Raw genomic sequence first — 15,322 nt, 5'->3', positions numbered from 1 at the left:
GTCGGTGATGCAGCCCCAAGCCTGCCCGAGTCGGGGCGGGGTGCGGGGGGCTCTGGAGCATCTGCAGGGTCGGGAGGAGCTGGCATACAGGGGCGGGCGTGTCCTTGGAGGCTGCAGGGGGCGGGGTGGTGTGGGGGCTGCAGCCCCCTGTGGATTTGTGTGTCGTGTCCCCATGTCCCCGTGGACCCTATGAGAGTCAGCTTGTCTGTGTATCTGGGCAGGTCTGAACACATGTGGGCAGGTAGGGAGGGCGTGGGGCTCTCCTGAGGGGTGCGGGTGTGTGTAGGGGTCCCCGGGGTGTCCACCCAGTTGGGTAAAGGGCTGCATGCTCCAGTTGGGCATTTCCAGGCTGGGGGAGAGAGACAAAGCAAGGGTCACGCGTCTCAGGACCCCTCAGGGTCGTGCCTGAGCTGCCACCCCTTGGGTCACCTCTTGGTGGCCACAGGCTGTCCCTCCCAAGCTCCTGGGTCAGGGTCTTTCTGGGTCAGGGGTTTAGAAGGCCTGCGCTTATCACACAGGAGGCTCGGTCACATGACACCATCCGTGTGTTTCCTTCCTGTCCCCAGGAAAGAATGGCGGGAACGGAGCCCAATGGCCAAGATTCAAATCCTGGCATCAGAGGGACACAAGGGCTCACAGTGCGCCCTCGGGCAAACGTCCAATCTCTTCAAAGCCCCATTTTCTCTCGGTAAACATCCACAGTGTCCTGCGCTGCTGTGAAGCTTAGATGATCCTTCTCGGCGGCTGAAGCGCGGGGGCGCCCACTGAAGGGGGTTAGAACGCACTAGGCTCTTACCCACCCCTCAATACCCAGCTTCAAGGTCCCGCTTCCAAGAAGCCTCCCAGGCTTCCCCGCTTCAAAGCCTGGATCCCTCCTCTGGTCCCATGCGGCCCCCCAGCGGCTGCAGAACCGGGGGGGTCTGGCTCTCAAGAGCAGCGTTGAGCCTCCTTCCTTTGCCGTGGACTCGGGGTTAAATGAGCTCACGTGCGCGACGCCGATGGCTCTTGCGCCACAGAGGAGGTTTATTCATCGGCAAGCAGCTAGTGCGAGGGAAAGAGGCTGCTTCCAGCCCAATTTGGGGATTTGGGGCCGGGACCAGGCAGGCAGCTGTGCTCCCGTGAGATGCAGGGAAGAGCCCAAGTTGAGCAGAAATCCGAGTCGTGCTGGGGACCCAGGCCCTAGCAGGGCGGACGCCGAGTTCTAGGACACAGGAAGCGCATCTCGGGCCAGCCACTGGGAGGGCCGGAGTTGTCCCTTTCTCTGCCTGGCCCGACTTGGCCTGGTGTGACCAGGAGGAAGAAACTGGGGCGCTGGAAGGCAGGGCACCCTGCACGGGGCCGTGGGGTCACATCCTCCAGGGACCAAAGGAAGCAGGTGGCCTAGAAGGACCTCAGAGTTCAGAAAAAAGGAAGGAAAGAGACGCCTGTCCCCCACTTCTCCAAGCCCCCCACCGGCCAAAACCAGGCCCCGGAGGGGCCTGCCCGCACCCCACTTGGCAACATAGGTAAACTGAGGCTCGGTCCAGGGGCAGCTGGGACCCAAAGGTGTTAGGGTGCGGTGTCCACAGGCATGGTGGCAGCCCGTGTGGAGTGGCGGATGCCCATGGTGAAGGCCGGGGCCCTGGCTTTGGTCACGGTGACCTGCTCAGGTCTGTGGGTGCCCGGTCCAGGAGTCTCCTCTGGGGGGCGGGGGGCACGGGGCCGGCCCAGTATGGTGAAGGCGGGCCGCCGCTGACGGTAGGTGTTGGGGTCTGGGCTTTCGTACTGGCCCGGGCCTGGTATCTCAGCAGGGTCCTGAGGGGGGCGGGCGGGGGGCGTGCGGCCGGCCGCCGTGTAGCTGGGGCTGCTGGGCTTGGTGAGTATCTGGGAGCCCCAGAGGGAGGGCAGCGTGTAGGTGTTGGGGGCCGGCGCGGAGGTGTCCTGGAGCTGCGGGCGCAGGCGGGATCCCAGAGTGAAGGCCGGGGGCGTCCGCTGGCGCACAGGGGCCACCTTCTCTGGGCTGTAGGCCCCAGGGCCTGGTGTCACCTCCAGACCTGTGAGAGTGGGACGCGAGGGTCGGCAGGGTCCTCACCGGCTAGAAGACCTTGCGTGGCCTCCCGCTGCCCTCCTGCATCCTGGAGCTCACCCCACGCCTCACGCAGCCCTGAGGTATCTCCCCTGCTCCCAGACCTCCCTGCACAGTAGTCTGTGTTCGCTCTCCCTCTCTCTCTCAGAGGGGGTGGGGGAGAGGGAGAGAGAGAATCTTAAGCAGCCTCCACACCCAGTGTGTGAGCCTGACGTGGGCTTGATGCCTTTCCCACCCCTTCCTCCTAGGCAGAGCTCTCACGGCCCTTCCAAGGACCCCCAGGCTTGGGTCTTCTCCTCTAGACATGGGCACAGTGAGGTCTCCACCTGGACCTAACCCCACCACCGGACTGGGGTCTTACAAAAAGCAAGGGTGTGTCAAATCTACTTCATCTCCTCAGTGTAATGCGTGTTTGAAAGGATGCGTGAGTAGAAGGATGGGTCGTGAGTAGTTGGGTAGGAAGTGAGTGAGTAGACAAATGGATCCATGGATATGTAGATAGATGGGTCAGTAGGTGAGTTGTGGAAGAATGGATGGATGGATGGATGATGGGGTGGGTGGCTGGATGGAAGGACGGATGGATGACTAGGTGGGTGAATGGATGGATCATGGAAGAATGGACGGATGATGGATGGATGACTGGGTGGGTGGATGCATGGATGATATAGATTGATGGATGAATTAGTGGATCGATAGGTGGAGTGGATGATGAACAGGTGGATGGTTGGGTAGGTTGGTGAGTAGATGGATGGGTGGATGGATGGACGGATGGGCGGATCACTGAGTGGACGAGCAAATGTGTGATAGGTCAAAATACGGAAGGGTGGATGGATGGGAGACGTAATCCGGTCGTTCAATCAGGCACATCGGGTGGAAATGAGTTGTTTGGAGCCTGTGAAGGGGATTGTCGTGTTCACCACAGTCCCCACTCTGCCCTGTCATCCCCTGATGCCAAGATGAGCCCCAGCTGCCCTCACGGCACCACATGTGCACAGGTCACCGTCACCCTGGCCCACTGCGCACACTCAGGCTCCCTCGGGCCACCAGCCCCTCCTCGGAGCCCTCGGATTTTGTCATTCCAAAGACACTGACCTTCCAAGAACCGGGTGGTAGGAGGGGACGGAGAGGACAGAGGCAGGTGAAAGGGTCTGGGTCCTTGTGGGGCAGCGCTGGTCACATACTCACCCCGAGACTTGCCCCGGCCCTGCATGGAGTAGGCAGGGGTGCAGCTTCGGCCAAACCGGGTGACTTTTGGGTCCAGGAAGTAGATGGGCCCAGGGCTGGCGTCCTGTGGGGAGGCTGGCGGGAGGAGCCCCGGGTCCTGAGGGCACCTCCCATGGCCCCGTTGACCCCACTCAGTGTCCAGGTCAACCCCAAGGCTCTCCCGCCCTCCAGACAGCCCCAGCCCCACCCTGGAGGGCAGGACCTCCGGCTGCTCCCTGCTCCACCTCTCTTCTGCCACGGACTCGCGAGCCGGCGCACTGCTGGTGAGAATCGCACGGCTGGCAAGACTCGAGGGGGGCACGCCTCCGGGGGCCCGGGTGACGCGTGGGCCACAAACACGCGTGAACCTCTGTGTGCACACGTGGGACACGTACTAGCCGTGCGCGTTGCTGTGAGACACGTCCCAGCTCACGCCTCCCACCATAAGGCCCGTGCCCCGGCTGCCCGCTCCCCCCGAGTCCTGAGTCTCCCGGGGGCTCGGCTGAACCCCGTCTCATCCCACGAAGCCCAGACTGCATGCCCCACCTCCAGGAAGTCTTCCCTGGGCTGCCCCCCACCGTCCCGACCCCCGTCCCGTGCATCAGAGCCTCCGTGCGGGACCCTCCCGACCTGGGCCCGCGGGGGGCGTCAGAGCAGCTCCAGAAAACAGGGAGACGGACCGTGTGGGCACTGACGTGAAGGGTCCGGCGCTGCCGGAGCACGACAGCAACAGCGCTGGGGGGGCCTGGGTGGCCTGCAGGGCGGCACCCCCAGTCGCTCACAGCCCGCTGCCGCCCTGCCGCCAGGAGGAAGCTGGGCAACACCGAAGCGAGGCCGCTGCCGCTGCCTGGCCACGCCGCAGAAACGGTCACCCCACCCCTCCACGACTGTCTGTGAGGGGCCCCATCTTGCGGACAGAGAAATTGAGGCGGGACCCCCGAGGATCCCCTTTCACTGGGCACAGACCCCGCACTACGGAGGCGGTAGCCCTTGGAAGGTGCTCACCCCGCTCCCTGAAGTCACCAGGCACCCGTCTGACAGCTCGGGAAGGAGTAAACTGTCAGTGTTTGCAGAGGGGGAAACTGAGGCACAGGGCAGCTGAGCAGCCCGTGTGGAGTAAAGCAGCAGAAGCTGCCAGGCCCAGAGCACAGCTCGGGCCCTGAGCATCTGTGTTCCCAGGACACAGAGGACAGTGGCCCCTGGGGTCACTGTGCAGGCCGGGGGGGCCCAGGGGCCTCAGGGGGCGCCCCCACCTCCAGGCCCCCATCCCACCCCTCCAGACTCCCAGGCCCCCATCCTCACCCTCCAGGCCCCCATCCTCACCCCCAGGCCCCCACTCCTACCCCCCACTCCCTCCAGGCCCCCCCGACCCCCTCCAGGCCCCCACTCCCACCCCCCAAGCCCTCATCCTCACCCCTCAAGCCCCCACTCCCACCCCCTCCAGGCCCCCACCCCCCACCCCCATCCCCCAGGCCCCCACCCTCACCCCCCAGGCCCCCACCCTCCTCCCAGGCCACACCCTCACCCCCAGGCCCCCACTCCCACTTCCCAGGCCCCCCTCACCCCCCATGCCCCCACCCCCAGGCCCCCACCCTCACTCCCCAGGCCCCCACCCCCACCCATGGCAGCCTTACCAGGGCCAGGCCTCCAGAAGAGGGAATAGGCCGGGCTGACCGCCCTGGTGCAGTCATGGTTGAGGAAGCCCACGGTGGATGGCAGGACGTACAAGCTGGGCCCAGAGCCTGTGACCAAAGCCCTCAGGTCACGGCCTGGGGCCCTTCACTCTGACGCCTCGAGGGACCCTGGGGTCCAGCCCCTGAGCCCCAGTCTGGGCCACCTACCACCCTCCAGGGCAGGGGTGGGGTAGGAGAGGGAGGGAAGGGCATTGTGAGTCACACCTGAGTCAAAGGTAGGAGGGGCTGCTGGGCCAACAGGCTCCTCCTGCGTTGGGGCACATTGGGGAAACTGAGGCACAGACACAGGTGCAGAAACTGAAGCCCAGATACAGGTGGAGAAACCGAGGCCCAGACACAGGTGGGGAAACTGAGGCCCAGACACGGGGGGAACCGAGGCTCAAACACAGGGGGGGAACTGAGGCCCAGACACAGGGGGGAACTGAGGCCCAGACATGGGGGGAGGGGTACCAAGGCCCAGACACAGGGGGAAACCAAGGCACAGACACAGGGGGGAACCGAGGTGCAGACAGGGATGCGCGGACACAGCTGCAGTGTCGGGTGGCCCCGGCAGAAGCATCAGGCGGTGGGGTCCACGTCCTGCCGCACACACAGGGTGGCCGGGCCAGGCCCACGGAGGACTCCCAGCCTGGAACATCCAGAGCGCCCAGGCCCCGCTGGCCCCGCTCTGCCCGCCTCTCTCCCGGGGCCGTACCCCCTGCAGCGCGAGGGGCCCCAAAGGGCTTGCTCTGGGTTGGCTGCAGCCACACACAGGAGCCCCCCGAAATGCGGCATCATTTCCGGGAGGAAAAGTGAGGCCTGGGGCAGGCAGGGATTGCCAGAGCCGCCCCCCCGCCACGGGGCTCCCAGAACATTGCAGGGGCCCTGGGGGGGGACGGGACCAGAGCCCACCGCGCAGCCCCTCTGCTCCCCGCTGGCGCCTACCGCTCTCCAAGGGGGCCGCCCCGCAGGGCTGCCTCGGGCCGGTCTCCGGACTCTGGGGGGCCGCGCTCAGCTGTGGGGCCGGGTTGGTGCCCAGGGTCCCCATGGTGAGGAGCGGGGCCAGGGGCACCGGGCCTGCTGCTGTCCCTGGCGGGCGGCGGCAGCGGCTCTGGCCGCGGGTCCTCGCAGCCGGTGCTGCTGTTGGCAGAGGCTTGGCCTCCCCACGCCCCCCGGGGACACACAGACCGTCCCTTGTCCCTCGGCACCGAGCCTTGGGGCCCTGGCCCTCGCGGGCTGGTCGGCGGCCGCCGGCCTGGAAGCGGGGCCAGGATCAAGTGTCGGCCCAGGAAAGAATCCGGTGTCAGCAGAGCGGGTCCCCTGGGAGCTGCCAACCTGGGCAGCCGGGGCCGCAGGAGGCTCCAGGGAGCTGAAGTCACAACATGACACCTGCAGCCCTGTGGCAGGAGGGACGGCTGAGGTCACGGGCAGCGTGGCCCATTTCTACAGCCGGGAAAACTGAGCTGCAGTGCAAGGCCGCTCGGTGAGCGTGCCCACCTGCCCGCTTTCTTTGCTTCCGGCCTCCCTCCTTCATCCAACAGGCACTGATTGAGCACCTACTGTGTACGAGGTTCTGTGCAGGTTGGCAGAGACACACAACAGGAATACACAGACGGGGGGACATTTTCAGGAGGGGACAAAGGAAATAAACAATGAATTAACCGATGCGCACAGACTATATGAGAAGGTGTTAAACGTGCTAGAAACACAGAGCCCGGCTGGGAGCCCGTGAAGGCAGTGCGGGGCAGGAGGACAGGTCACAGGATTGAGAAGGTGAAGGAAGAGCACTTGGTGAACAGGCAACAGCTGTGCAAAGGCCCTGGGCACAAGCGAAGATGGCAGTCCTCCGGGACAACCCACCGCCTCCCAGAAGCCAACAGAGATTTCCTCCCAAAGTAGAGTTTATTTCCCTGCGGGCACTAAAGGCAACCGCCGTGCCAGGCTCTAGGAAGGGGCTCAGGGACACTTGGCAGGGCAGAAAGCAAATTCTTCTCCCTTCATGTGTGTGGCTGTGTCGGCAGGCCACTTTTACTGGAGTTTTTTAACAACTTTATTGAGTTAAAATTTGCATGACCTGCACTTAGCTCCTCAATGTAATCTTAATACAATGTATAATGTTTTGACTTTTTAAACAAAATGTTATAAGGTTATAACAGGACTCTGAAATGTTTATATTAGAAAAGAAGAAAAAAAGATCCTAAAGTCAGTGACCTCAGGTTCCACCTTAAGAAGCTAGAAAAAGGGGCACCTGGGTGGCTCAGGGGTTGAGCGTCTGCCTTCGGCTCAGGGCATGATCCTGATCCCAGGATCGAGTCCCACGTTGGGGTCCCGGCATGGAGCCTGCTTCTCCCTCTGCCTGTGTCTCTGCCTCTCTCTCTGTCTCTCATGAATAAATAAATAAAATCTTAAAAAAAAAAAAAGAAGAAGAAGAAATGCATGAGGGAGGAAACCGTAGAATCAACAAAGCCCCCCCCCCCCCAAAGCTGGTACTTTAAAAAGATCAACAAATTTGATAAAGCTCAAGCTGGAATGATCAGAAAACAATGAGAAAGCACATAAATGACCAATGTCAAGAATGGGAAGGAGGCATCACTACAGACCCACGCACATTAGAGGGATAATATGGGCGACGTGAGGCTGCCGACAGGGAACCCCCCAGGCCCAGGCACGTCGTGCGCATCGCGCTGGTTAATCATCTCAGCATCCCATTGAGGTCAATGCTGTTGCTAAACCTCATCTGCGGTCACAGGTGGGGAAACTGAGTGCAGAGAGGGGAGGTAACACGTGCAGGTCCCTGAGTAGTTTATCAGCAGAGCCAGGAGTTGAATCCAGGACGTTCTGACTCAGACTTTTGTTCAGATCTGAGGGTCAAGGGCTTGTCCCCGATTCTCACCCGAGCTCAGCTTTCTGGGAGTGCTGAGAGCCAGGGTGGACGCCTGTGGCCCTAAGGGTCCAGCCCGAGCCTTCAGGGGCACACAAGGCCCAGTCCTGTCCCCTCCACCCCCTGCCCTCACCTTCCATCCCTCAGTCCTTGCTCCCTGTACTCTGGCCACACCAGCACCCCTAACCCTTGAAGCCACTCAGGCCGGTTCCCACCTGAGCTAATCCAAGCCCCCTCCGCCTACAGCGCCCTGGCCAACAAGTCAGCCCGCCACCAGCTCCGTTCTCAGTCACCCGTGGGCCCCCCAGATTGGACAAGCCATTTGCTTCTTTCTGGAAGCAGCACAAACCCCAGCACTGAGGACAGGCTGGGCATTGACGATGGAGGTGAGAGACACATACCCCAACCCCCTTCTGCCCTGGCCAGTCAGTATGTCCCCTCGACCGAAACTGGCCAGAAGTGTGGGAACCCAGGGTCACCACCATGGAGACCAACGTCAAGGACCCAGGACCAGGCACAGAAAGGACCAAGGTCCCGGCTGGGACTCTGCCCTGGCTGCCTCACTTTCCCCACTGTGACACCAGAAGGTGCCAAGAGCTAATGCGGGGTGGGGAACAGACTGCAACGACTGGCTGGGCCTGAAAGGGAGGTTTTGGGGGAACTTAAGGTCCAGCAACATCACCAGATGGAACCGAGCCACAGACCCTGCACCCGCCGGTCCACCTGATCACACCTGCTCCTCTCTGCTGGAGCTCCTCACTGCCAAGTAATGGCCCATAAATGAGAAGCTAATTCCTGGCCGCCTGGGGGGCTTGGTGGTTGAGCATCTGTCTTGGGCTCAGGTCATGACCCCAGGGTGCTGGGATCGAGTCCCGCGTCGGGCTCCCCGCAGGGAGCCTGCTTCTCCCTCTGCCTGGGTCTCTGCCTCTCTCTCTGTCTCTCAGGAATAAATAAATAAAATCTTAAAAAAGAGAAAAGGTGATTCTCAGTCCACGGAGATGAGCCTCGCGCTTAATCCGATCTGACCTGAGATCAGTGAACCGGACACGCAGCCTGGCCTGGGATGGCGCTCGAGGCTCCTGAGAGAGGCAAGCACCTTAGCACCTTTTACGTCACCTTAGAAGGCCAAGGAGCCCCGTGGAGAAAAGTAGAGGGCAGAGAGGGCACCGAGAAGGTGGCGTGGAGGCGGAGACCTGGAGGAGGTGGGGGGGGAGGTCGGGGGAGAAGGCACAGCATGTGCAAAGGTCCTGAGCCTCAAGTGTACCCAGCATCCTCCGAGGGGCAACGAGGACGCCCCCGTGGGCTGGAGAGGAATGAGTGAGGGGGAGGAGAAGAGAGGGGAGGGGGGGGCTGGGGCGGTGACGGGGGGAGGCGGGGAGCCCCGCAGGGCGGAGGGCGGCGCGGGACGGCCCGACTCGGTGCTCGCCGGCGCCCTCTGGCGGCCGCGGGAAGAACAGGGCGGGGGGAGTGCCGAGAGCCCAGTGGGGGGACTGCGGTGGGCCTGGGGGCGGGCGTGGGGGGAGATAAGGCGAGCCGGGCGGGAGATCCGTGGGCTCCACCCGGTGGTGGTGGTAGAGGAGGGAACAAGCAGGTGGGCCCTAGACCTATTTTAAAGCTAAAACCAGGGATCCCTGGGGCCTCAGTGGTTTGGCGCCTGCATGCAGCCCAGGGCGTGACCCCGGGGTCCTGGGATCCAGTCCCACGTCGGGCTCCCTGCAGGGAGCCTGCTTCTCCCTCTGCCTGGGTCTCTGCCTCTTTCTCTCGAATAAATAAAATATTTATTTTAAAAAATAAAGCTAGGGATCCCTGGGTGGCGCAGCGGTTTGGCGCCTGCCTTTGGCCCAGGGCACGATCCTGGAGACCCGGGATCGAATCCCACATCGGGCTCCCGGTGCATGGAGCCTGCTTCTCCCTCTGCCTGTGTCTCTGCGCCTCTCTCTCTCTGTGACTATCATAAATAAATAAAAATTTAAAAAAATAAATAAATAAATAAAAAATAAAGCTAAAACCAACAGGGTTTGGGGCACATCTGACACGGAGCCTCCGTCTGGGCCTGAGGATGCGGCGGGAGGGGTGGCCCGGGCGGGGAGAGGTGGGTGCTGGGCCCTGTGGCAGGCGGACCCTCCGGTGGGCAGCTGGCCGCCAGGTCCGGGGTGCCAGGCCTCAGGCCTCCTAACAAATCCCCCGACTCAGTGGCTTTAAAACCTCACACAGGGGCCGCGTCCTGGGCTCGGGCTGAGGGCTGTCCCGAGGCCCGGGGGTTGTCGCAGGGCCTCCCTCCCTGTGGGTGTAGGACCCGGGCCACGTGGCCCCCTCCTCTGGCGGCTCAGGTTTGCAAAGGCAGCAACAGAGAAGGTCTCAGCAGCCTGCAGGTCGGAGTGGGCGCTAGCTCTGGCAGCAGCAGCAGGCGGCGTCCCCCCCAAGGACCCCGCTCTTACTCCCTAATCACCCCCCCCCCCGAATTCACTCGTCTCCCCTCTTCCTCTGAAACCCACTTTCTGCCCAGAAACCAAATGACCTTGTGAAATCAGAAGTCACCCCACGGCCACGTCCTGCTGACAAAACTTCCCCCGGCTCCCGCTGTGCCACGTACGAACACGTCCAAACCTCCCACCTGCCTGCCACCGGCCAGGAGGGCGGGTGCACTTGCTGGGCACCTCCTGCGTACCAGCCTCTGCGCAGGGGTGACCAAGAGCCCGTGACGAGCACAAAGCAAACCACACGTGCAGTTTTGAGTTTTCTAGCAGCCTTGTCCGAAAAACCCAGAAATGAGGGCAGCCCCGGTGGCTCAGCGGTTTAGCGCCGCCTTCAGCCCAGGGCGTGATGCTGGAGACCCGGGATCGAATCCTGCGTCAGGCTCCCTCTGTGGAGCCTGCTTCTCCCTCTGCCTGTGTCTCTGAATAAATAAATAAAATCTTTAAAAAAAAAAAAAACAGAAACAAGATAAATCAATTTTAATACATTTTATTTAACGCAACAAAACCAAAACATGATCATTTGAGCACAGAAACAGCGCCATCAGTACCTAGCCTGCGGTGGACAGTCCGCGTTCCTTCCCCCCGTGCTAAGGCTGCGCTCGCTGCACGCCCGGCTCTGGAGCAGCACAGACTTGCGGAGCCGTAGAGCCAACCCCACGGTCCTGTGGTCCCCAGCCTGGGACAACCTGGCCCCCCGGGGACACTGGGCAATAGCGGGGGGCATTTTCGGTGGCCGTGTCTGGGTGGGAAGGGAGCTGCCGACACCGTGTGAGGCCAGGGATGCCGAGGGCTGCGACCAGCGCGCTGGGCACTGAGGTCCAGGAGAGGATGCTTCTGGCCCATCTCATGCCCTCTGCCCCGGGACAACCATCCTGACCTCAAAAGCAGGGCTGTGCTCGAGGCTGCTGCAAACAATGCTGTTCCCAACCCTCCAGGCAGCGGGCACAGCCTGTGCAAATGTCCTGGGGAAGCCCTGGGCCTAGCACTGAACAAAAAGGAAGCCCTAGAGGAGGAGGGGGGATGAGGGCAGGGCCCGGGCTTGGCCTTTCACCCTGAGGGGGTGCACGCCCTGAGGCTCTGCGCAGAGGAGGGCTGAGGCCACTTCTAAGAAAAGGAGTCAAGAACGCCCACCAGGCCCGACGGGAGTCCCCCGCAGAGCAGATCTGGGGCCTAACCCGGAGAAGCGACCGCTGGCCACTGTCCGCCTGCCCCACACCCCTCGCCGTTCCCGGCAGCACACGCAGGGCAAGTGCACGACAAACCCGGCTGGCGTGTGGGTCGAGGGGACGGACGCGGGGACACAAAGGCCGCTGTGGCTGCACGTCCCTGTCCCGCGGCTGCTTCCTCAACCACCTGGGGCCGAGCATGAGGAAGCGCCCCCAGAAGGCTGGGGGGAGTGTGTGTGTCAGATTTTATTTATAACAGAGAGAGGGCATGGGGGGACAGGGAGCAGAGGGAGGAGCAGGGGCCCGTGTGGGGCTCGACCCCCCCGTCACCACCTGCCTGGAGCCGGGCTGTCACCGACCGAGCCCCCCAGGCGCCCCTGAAGGCCAGGTCCAGGAGTGACCTGGCCTCGGGGGGCAGGCCAGGTGTCCAGGGCGCCCCCCCAGCCTCAGCGGCCGCTCTGACCTCCCATCTGCCACACCTGTCGCCCCCCACGCCCCTGCGGCCACCCCTCCCGCCCACGCACGCGCCTCGGTGGCTGCTTTGTTCCCAAGAGACTCTCACAAAGACGACGTGTCCTCCCACAGACGGGGACGCAGTGCACCCGCCAGGCCCCCTCCTGCCTCCCCCGGGGCAGTGGCAGCTCTGCTGGGCACCGGCCGCAAGCCCTCGAGTCCATTTTGCAGATGCAAACGCCGAGGCCCCGCCGAGGGCTGCACAGGGCTCTGGACTGGCTTCCCTGGGGCCCACGAAGTCCCGCCCAGTCGGGCCCCTCCTCTCCGCTCTGGCTCACCCACCCCTCGGGCAGCCCCTCTGGCCTCGGCTTTCTAGAACACTCCGGGCAGCTGCGGCCACAGGGCCTTTGCACTCCCTGCCCCGCCCACATGCTTGCGCGCCTGCGCACACCTCCCCGCGCCTCACCGACCTCTCGGCGCTCCCGTCCCTCCTCCACCTTCCCGCAGCGTTTGTCACCCGCCGGCCTCGGGGTCTGCGCGCCCTGGGGCGGGGCCTGCCCACCTGCGCCCCGCGGTCACCCCGACCCCGGGCGGCACGCGGCCTTGTGGGAAACACCCGGGCCCGCGGCATGCCGGGAGTTGTAGTGCGGCGGCGCGGGGACCGCAGGGACTCGTGGGCGGCCCGGTGGGGGGCGGGTGGGAGCGCGCTGCGGGGCGGGGAGCTCGGTCACCGCGCCCGCCCCTGGCCCTGGCACCTGCCCGAGCGCGGCCCCCCACCCTGGCCCCGACCCTAACCGTGACCCTGACCCCGACCCCGATCCTAATCGTGACCCTAACCCCAACCCTAACCCTGACCCCGACCCTAACCAGGACGCTAACCCCGACCCAAACCCTAACCCTGACCCTGAACCCGACCCTGACCCCGACCCTGACCCTAACCTTGATCCCATCCTAATCGTGACCCTAACCCCAACCCTAACCCTAACCCCGACCCTGACCCTGACCCCGACCCTAACCATGACGCTGACCCCGACCCTAATCCTAACCCTGACCCCGACCCTGACCCTAACCTTGAACCCGACCCCAATCCTGACCCTAACCCTGGCCCTGACCGTGACCCCAATCCTAATCGTGACCCTAACCCCAACCCTAACCATGATGCTAACCCCGACCCTAATCCTAACCCTGACCCCGACCCTAATCCTAACCCTGACCCCGACCCTAATCCTAACCCTGACCCTGAACCCGACCCTGACCCCGACCCTGACCCTAACCTTGACTCTGACCCCGACCCCATCCTAATCGTGACCCTAACCCCAACCCTAACCCTAACCCCGACCCTGACCCTGACCCCGACCCTAACCATGACGCTAACCCCGACCCTAATCCTAACCCTGACCCCGACCCTGACCCTAACCCTGAACCCGACCCTGACCCTAACCCTGACCCTGACCCCAATCCTAATCGTGACCCTAACCCCAACCCTAACCATGATGCTAACCCTGACCCTAACCCTAACCCTGACCCTGCCCCCGACCCTGACCCTAACCGTACGCAGCACCCGCAGCCCCCCTGGGACTCCCAGCCTCAGCAGTGGGCGCTCAACTCGACCGCCAGCCCCTCCCTGGGACCCGCAGCCCAGCTTGGCCCACCCAGACCGCTCGGCAGACACACAGGCACCGCCCTGCAACCCCTGCAGCCCCCACCCCCAGCTCCCCATAACCGCTCTGGCCTGGGGCTCCCGGCAACGCGCCGACCCGGTACTAGACTGTCCTGCCCGGGCCGGTGACCGCTCTCCGACGGCAGGTGCAGAAGGGAGCTCCTGGGCCAGAGCTTCCCCCCAGGCTCTGGCCTGCGCGCTGATGGGCCCCGAGCCCCGCTCCCCGCTCCGCAGCCCGGCCTCCCGGACCCGCAGCCCAGCCGCTGGCCTCCGCTGGCCTTGGGGCTCCACTGCCCCCTGGGCCGTGGGGGGGCCTCCCCACTCCATGCCAGGAGTACCCCAGCTCTCACGGCCACGCGTGTCCCCTAAGGGCAGGATCCCCGGGGTGAAAACCATGGTCCTAAGCATCTGGAAGCCAGAGGTTCCCACTTCCCATGGCTCGGACTGGGGTTGGGTGGAGAAGGAGGTGCTCCCCCTCCCAAAGGACATTCCCGTCCTGTGCTCAGGACAGGCCACAGCCCCTGCTCACAGGGCACACGGGTCGCTTACGTTCTCCAGCAACCAGGTCGAGAAAAAGTGGCAGAAATAGGGGACCCCTGGCTGGGTCAGTGGTGGAGCCTGGGACTCTTGATCTCGGGGTTTGTGAGTTCCAGCCCCACGCTGGGTGGAGAGATTCCTTAAAATTTTTAAAAGAAAAAAAAATTTAAAAAGAATCTTTAAAAAGTGGCATAAATAAAATGAGTTTTGAAAAATGTAGACTAAAACATGTTTGAGATACAGTGTATCCAAAATACAGCTGTTTAGATATGTGATCAATATTCAATAAATATTGGGATGTGTGACATTCTTCATACTAAATCCTCAAAATCTAGTTTGTATTTTACACATACATGTATTTTGCACTTAATTTCCACTGGGAATATCTCATCTGTATTTAAGATTTAATAAAACAGCAGGGACGCCTGGGTGGCTCAGTGGTTGGGCATCTGCCTTCGGCTCAGGGCATGACCCCGGGGTCCCAGGATGAGCCCCACGTCGGGCTACTGCTCAGCGGGGAGCCTGTTTCTCCCTCTCCGGCTGTGCTCTCTCGACCTCTAAGTAAATAAATAAAATCGTTGAAAATAAATAAAAATCTTAAAAGCAGATTCACCAACCTGAATTGTCCCAGACATGCTTGACAGTTTCCCAGCAAATGAGTCAGGTGTCTGCTTTTAAGTTGAAGTTTCAGTTAAAAATTACGTTTCAGGCGCTCAGGGGCACAAGTGGCTGGTGGCCCTGCCCAGGGCCACGGTTTGCGGGTGACCCAGGGTCGCCCCGCCTCCAGCCCGCTCTCCTGGGTTAGGGTGACGCGTGCTGGGAAACCGCCTGAAGGGCTGAGCCCTGGAGCCGGTGACCCACGGGCAAATCCCGCTGAATTTATCACCGCACGTGTGCATCGGAAAAGCCGGAAAACCCAGAGATTCGTCAGCACCGGCCTGTGTTGGCGGAGGCGGGGCGGCGGCCGCCTGCCCAGACACCGCGGGGCGCCACGGAGGGAGGCCGCTCGGTTGGGGCGGCGGCCCGGCCGGGTGGGCGCGGGTGGACGTGGGACGGGGCGGCAGACGTGCGGACGGCGGGCAGGCGAGGGGCCGGGGCCCGCCAGGTGGGCACACAGGTGCGTGGATGTACCTGGGGTGTCTGGGAGGGCCGGGGACCCGCCTGCCGTCCCAGCGCCAGGTGTGGGGCGGAGGTGATCAGCAGCGGC

The 15,322-nt window shown here is 62.9% G+C and overlaps 1 protein-coding gene across 6 annotated transcripts; it reads right to left on the bottom strand.

The window, feature by feature from the left end:
• Nucleotides 1-1,001: 1,001 nt before the first annotated feature.
• On the bottom strand, nucleotides 1,002-5,126 carry ODF3L2 (outer dense fiber of sperm tails 3 like 2). Of its 6 annotated transcripts, none has more exons than XM_038568077.1 (5): nucleotides 4,903-5,125; nucleotides 3,899-4,022; nucleotides 3,251-3,364; nucleotides 1,642-2,033; nucleotides 1,002-1,380 (listed from the first exon to the last, which is right to left on the bottom strand). In XM_038568077.1, the coding sequence occupies exons 1-5, from the start codon at nucleotides 4,957-4,959 to the stop codon at nucleotides 1,180-1,182; spliced, it is 888 nt and encodes a 295-aa protein (XP_038424005.1). In that variant the 5' UTR covers nucleotides 4,960-5,125; the 3' UTR covers nucleotides 1,002-1,179. The 6 variants fall into 6 exon arrangements, 4 of the variants coding, with proteins under 4 accessions (XP_038424005.1, XP_038424006.1, XP_038424007.1 ...); XR_005375279.1 differs by having other exon boundaries at nucleotides 1,239-1,380; nucleotides 1,489-2,033; nucleotides 4,903-5,124; XR_005375280.1 differs by having other exon boundaries at nucleotides 1,242-1,380; nucleotides 1,494-2,033; nucleotides 4,903-5,126.
• Between the last annotated feature and the right edge of the window lie 10,196 nt (nucleotides 5,127-15,322).

This window comes from Canis lupus, chromosome 20 (genome assembly GCF_011100685.1).
Source record: "Canis lupus familiaris isolate Mischka breed German Shepherd chromosome 20, alternate assembly UU_Cfam_GSD_1.0, whole genome shotgun sequence".
Classification (NCBI taxonomy): Eukaryota; Metazoa; Chordata; class Mammalia; order Carnivora; family Canidae; genus Canis; species Canis lupus.
The sequence above is the reverse complement of the archived record's forward strand: the minus strand, read 5'-3'. Positions and strand labels throughout refer to the sequence as shown.

What these genes read in the sequence shown, in the direction of transcription:
- ODF3L2 (XM_038568077.1), bottom strand. Translation starts at nt 4,959, where the DNA reads ATGACTGCACCAGGGCGGTCAGCCCGGCCTATTCCCTCTTCTGGAGGC. An exon ending in GACGCCCCCCGCGGGCCCAG is followed by an intron (nt 3,365 to 3,898) that starts GTCGGGAGGGTC and finishes TCCTCCCGCCAG; the next exon opens with CCTCCCCACAGGACGCCAGC. An exon ending in GGGCCGGGGCAAGTCTCGGG is followed by an intron (nt 2,034 to 3,250) that starts GTGAGTATGTGA and finishes CCACTCTCACAG; the next exon opens with GTCTGGAGGTGACACCAGGC.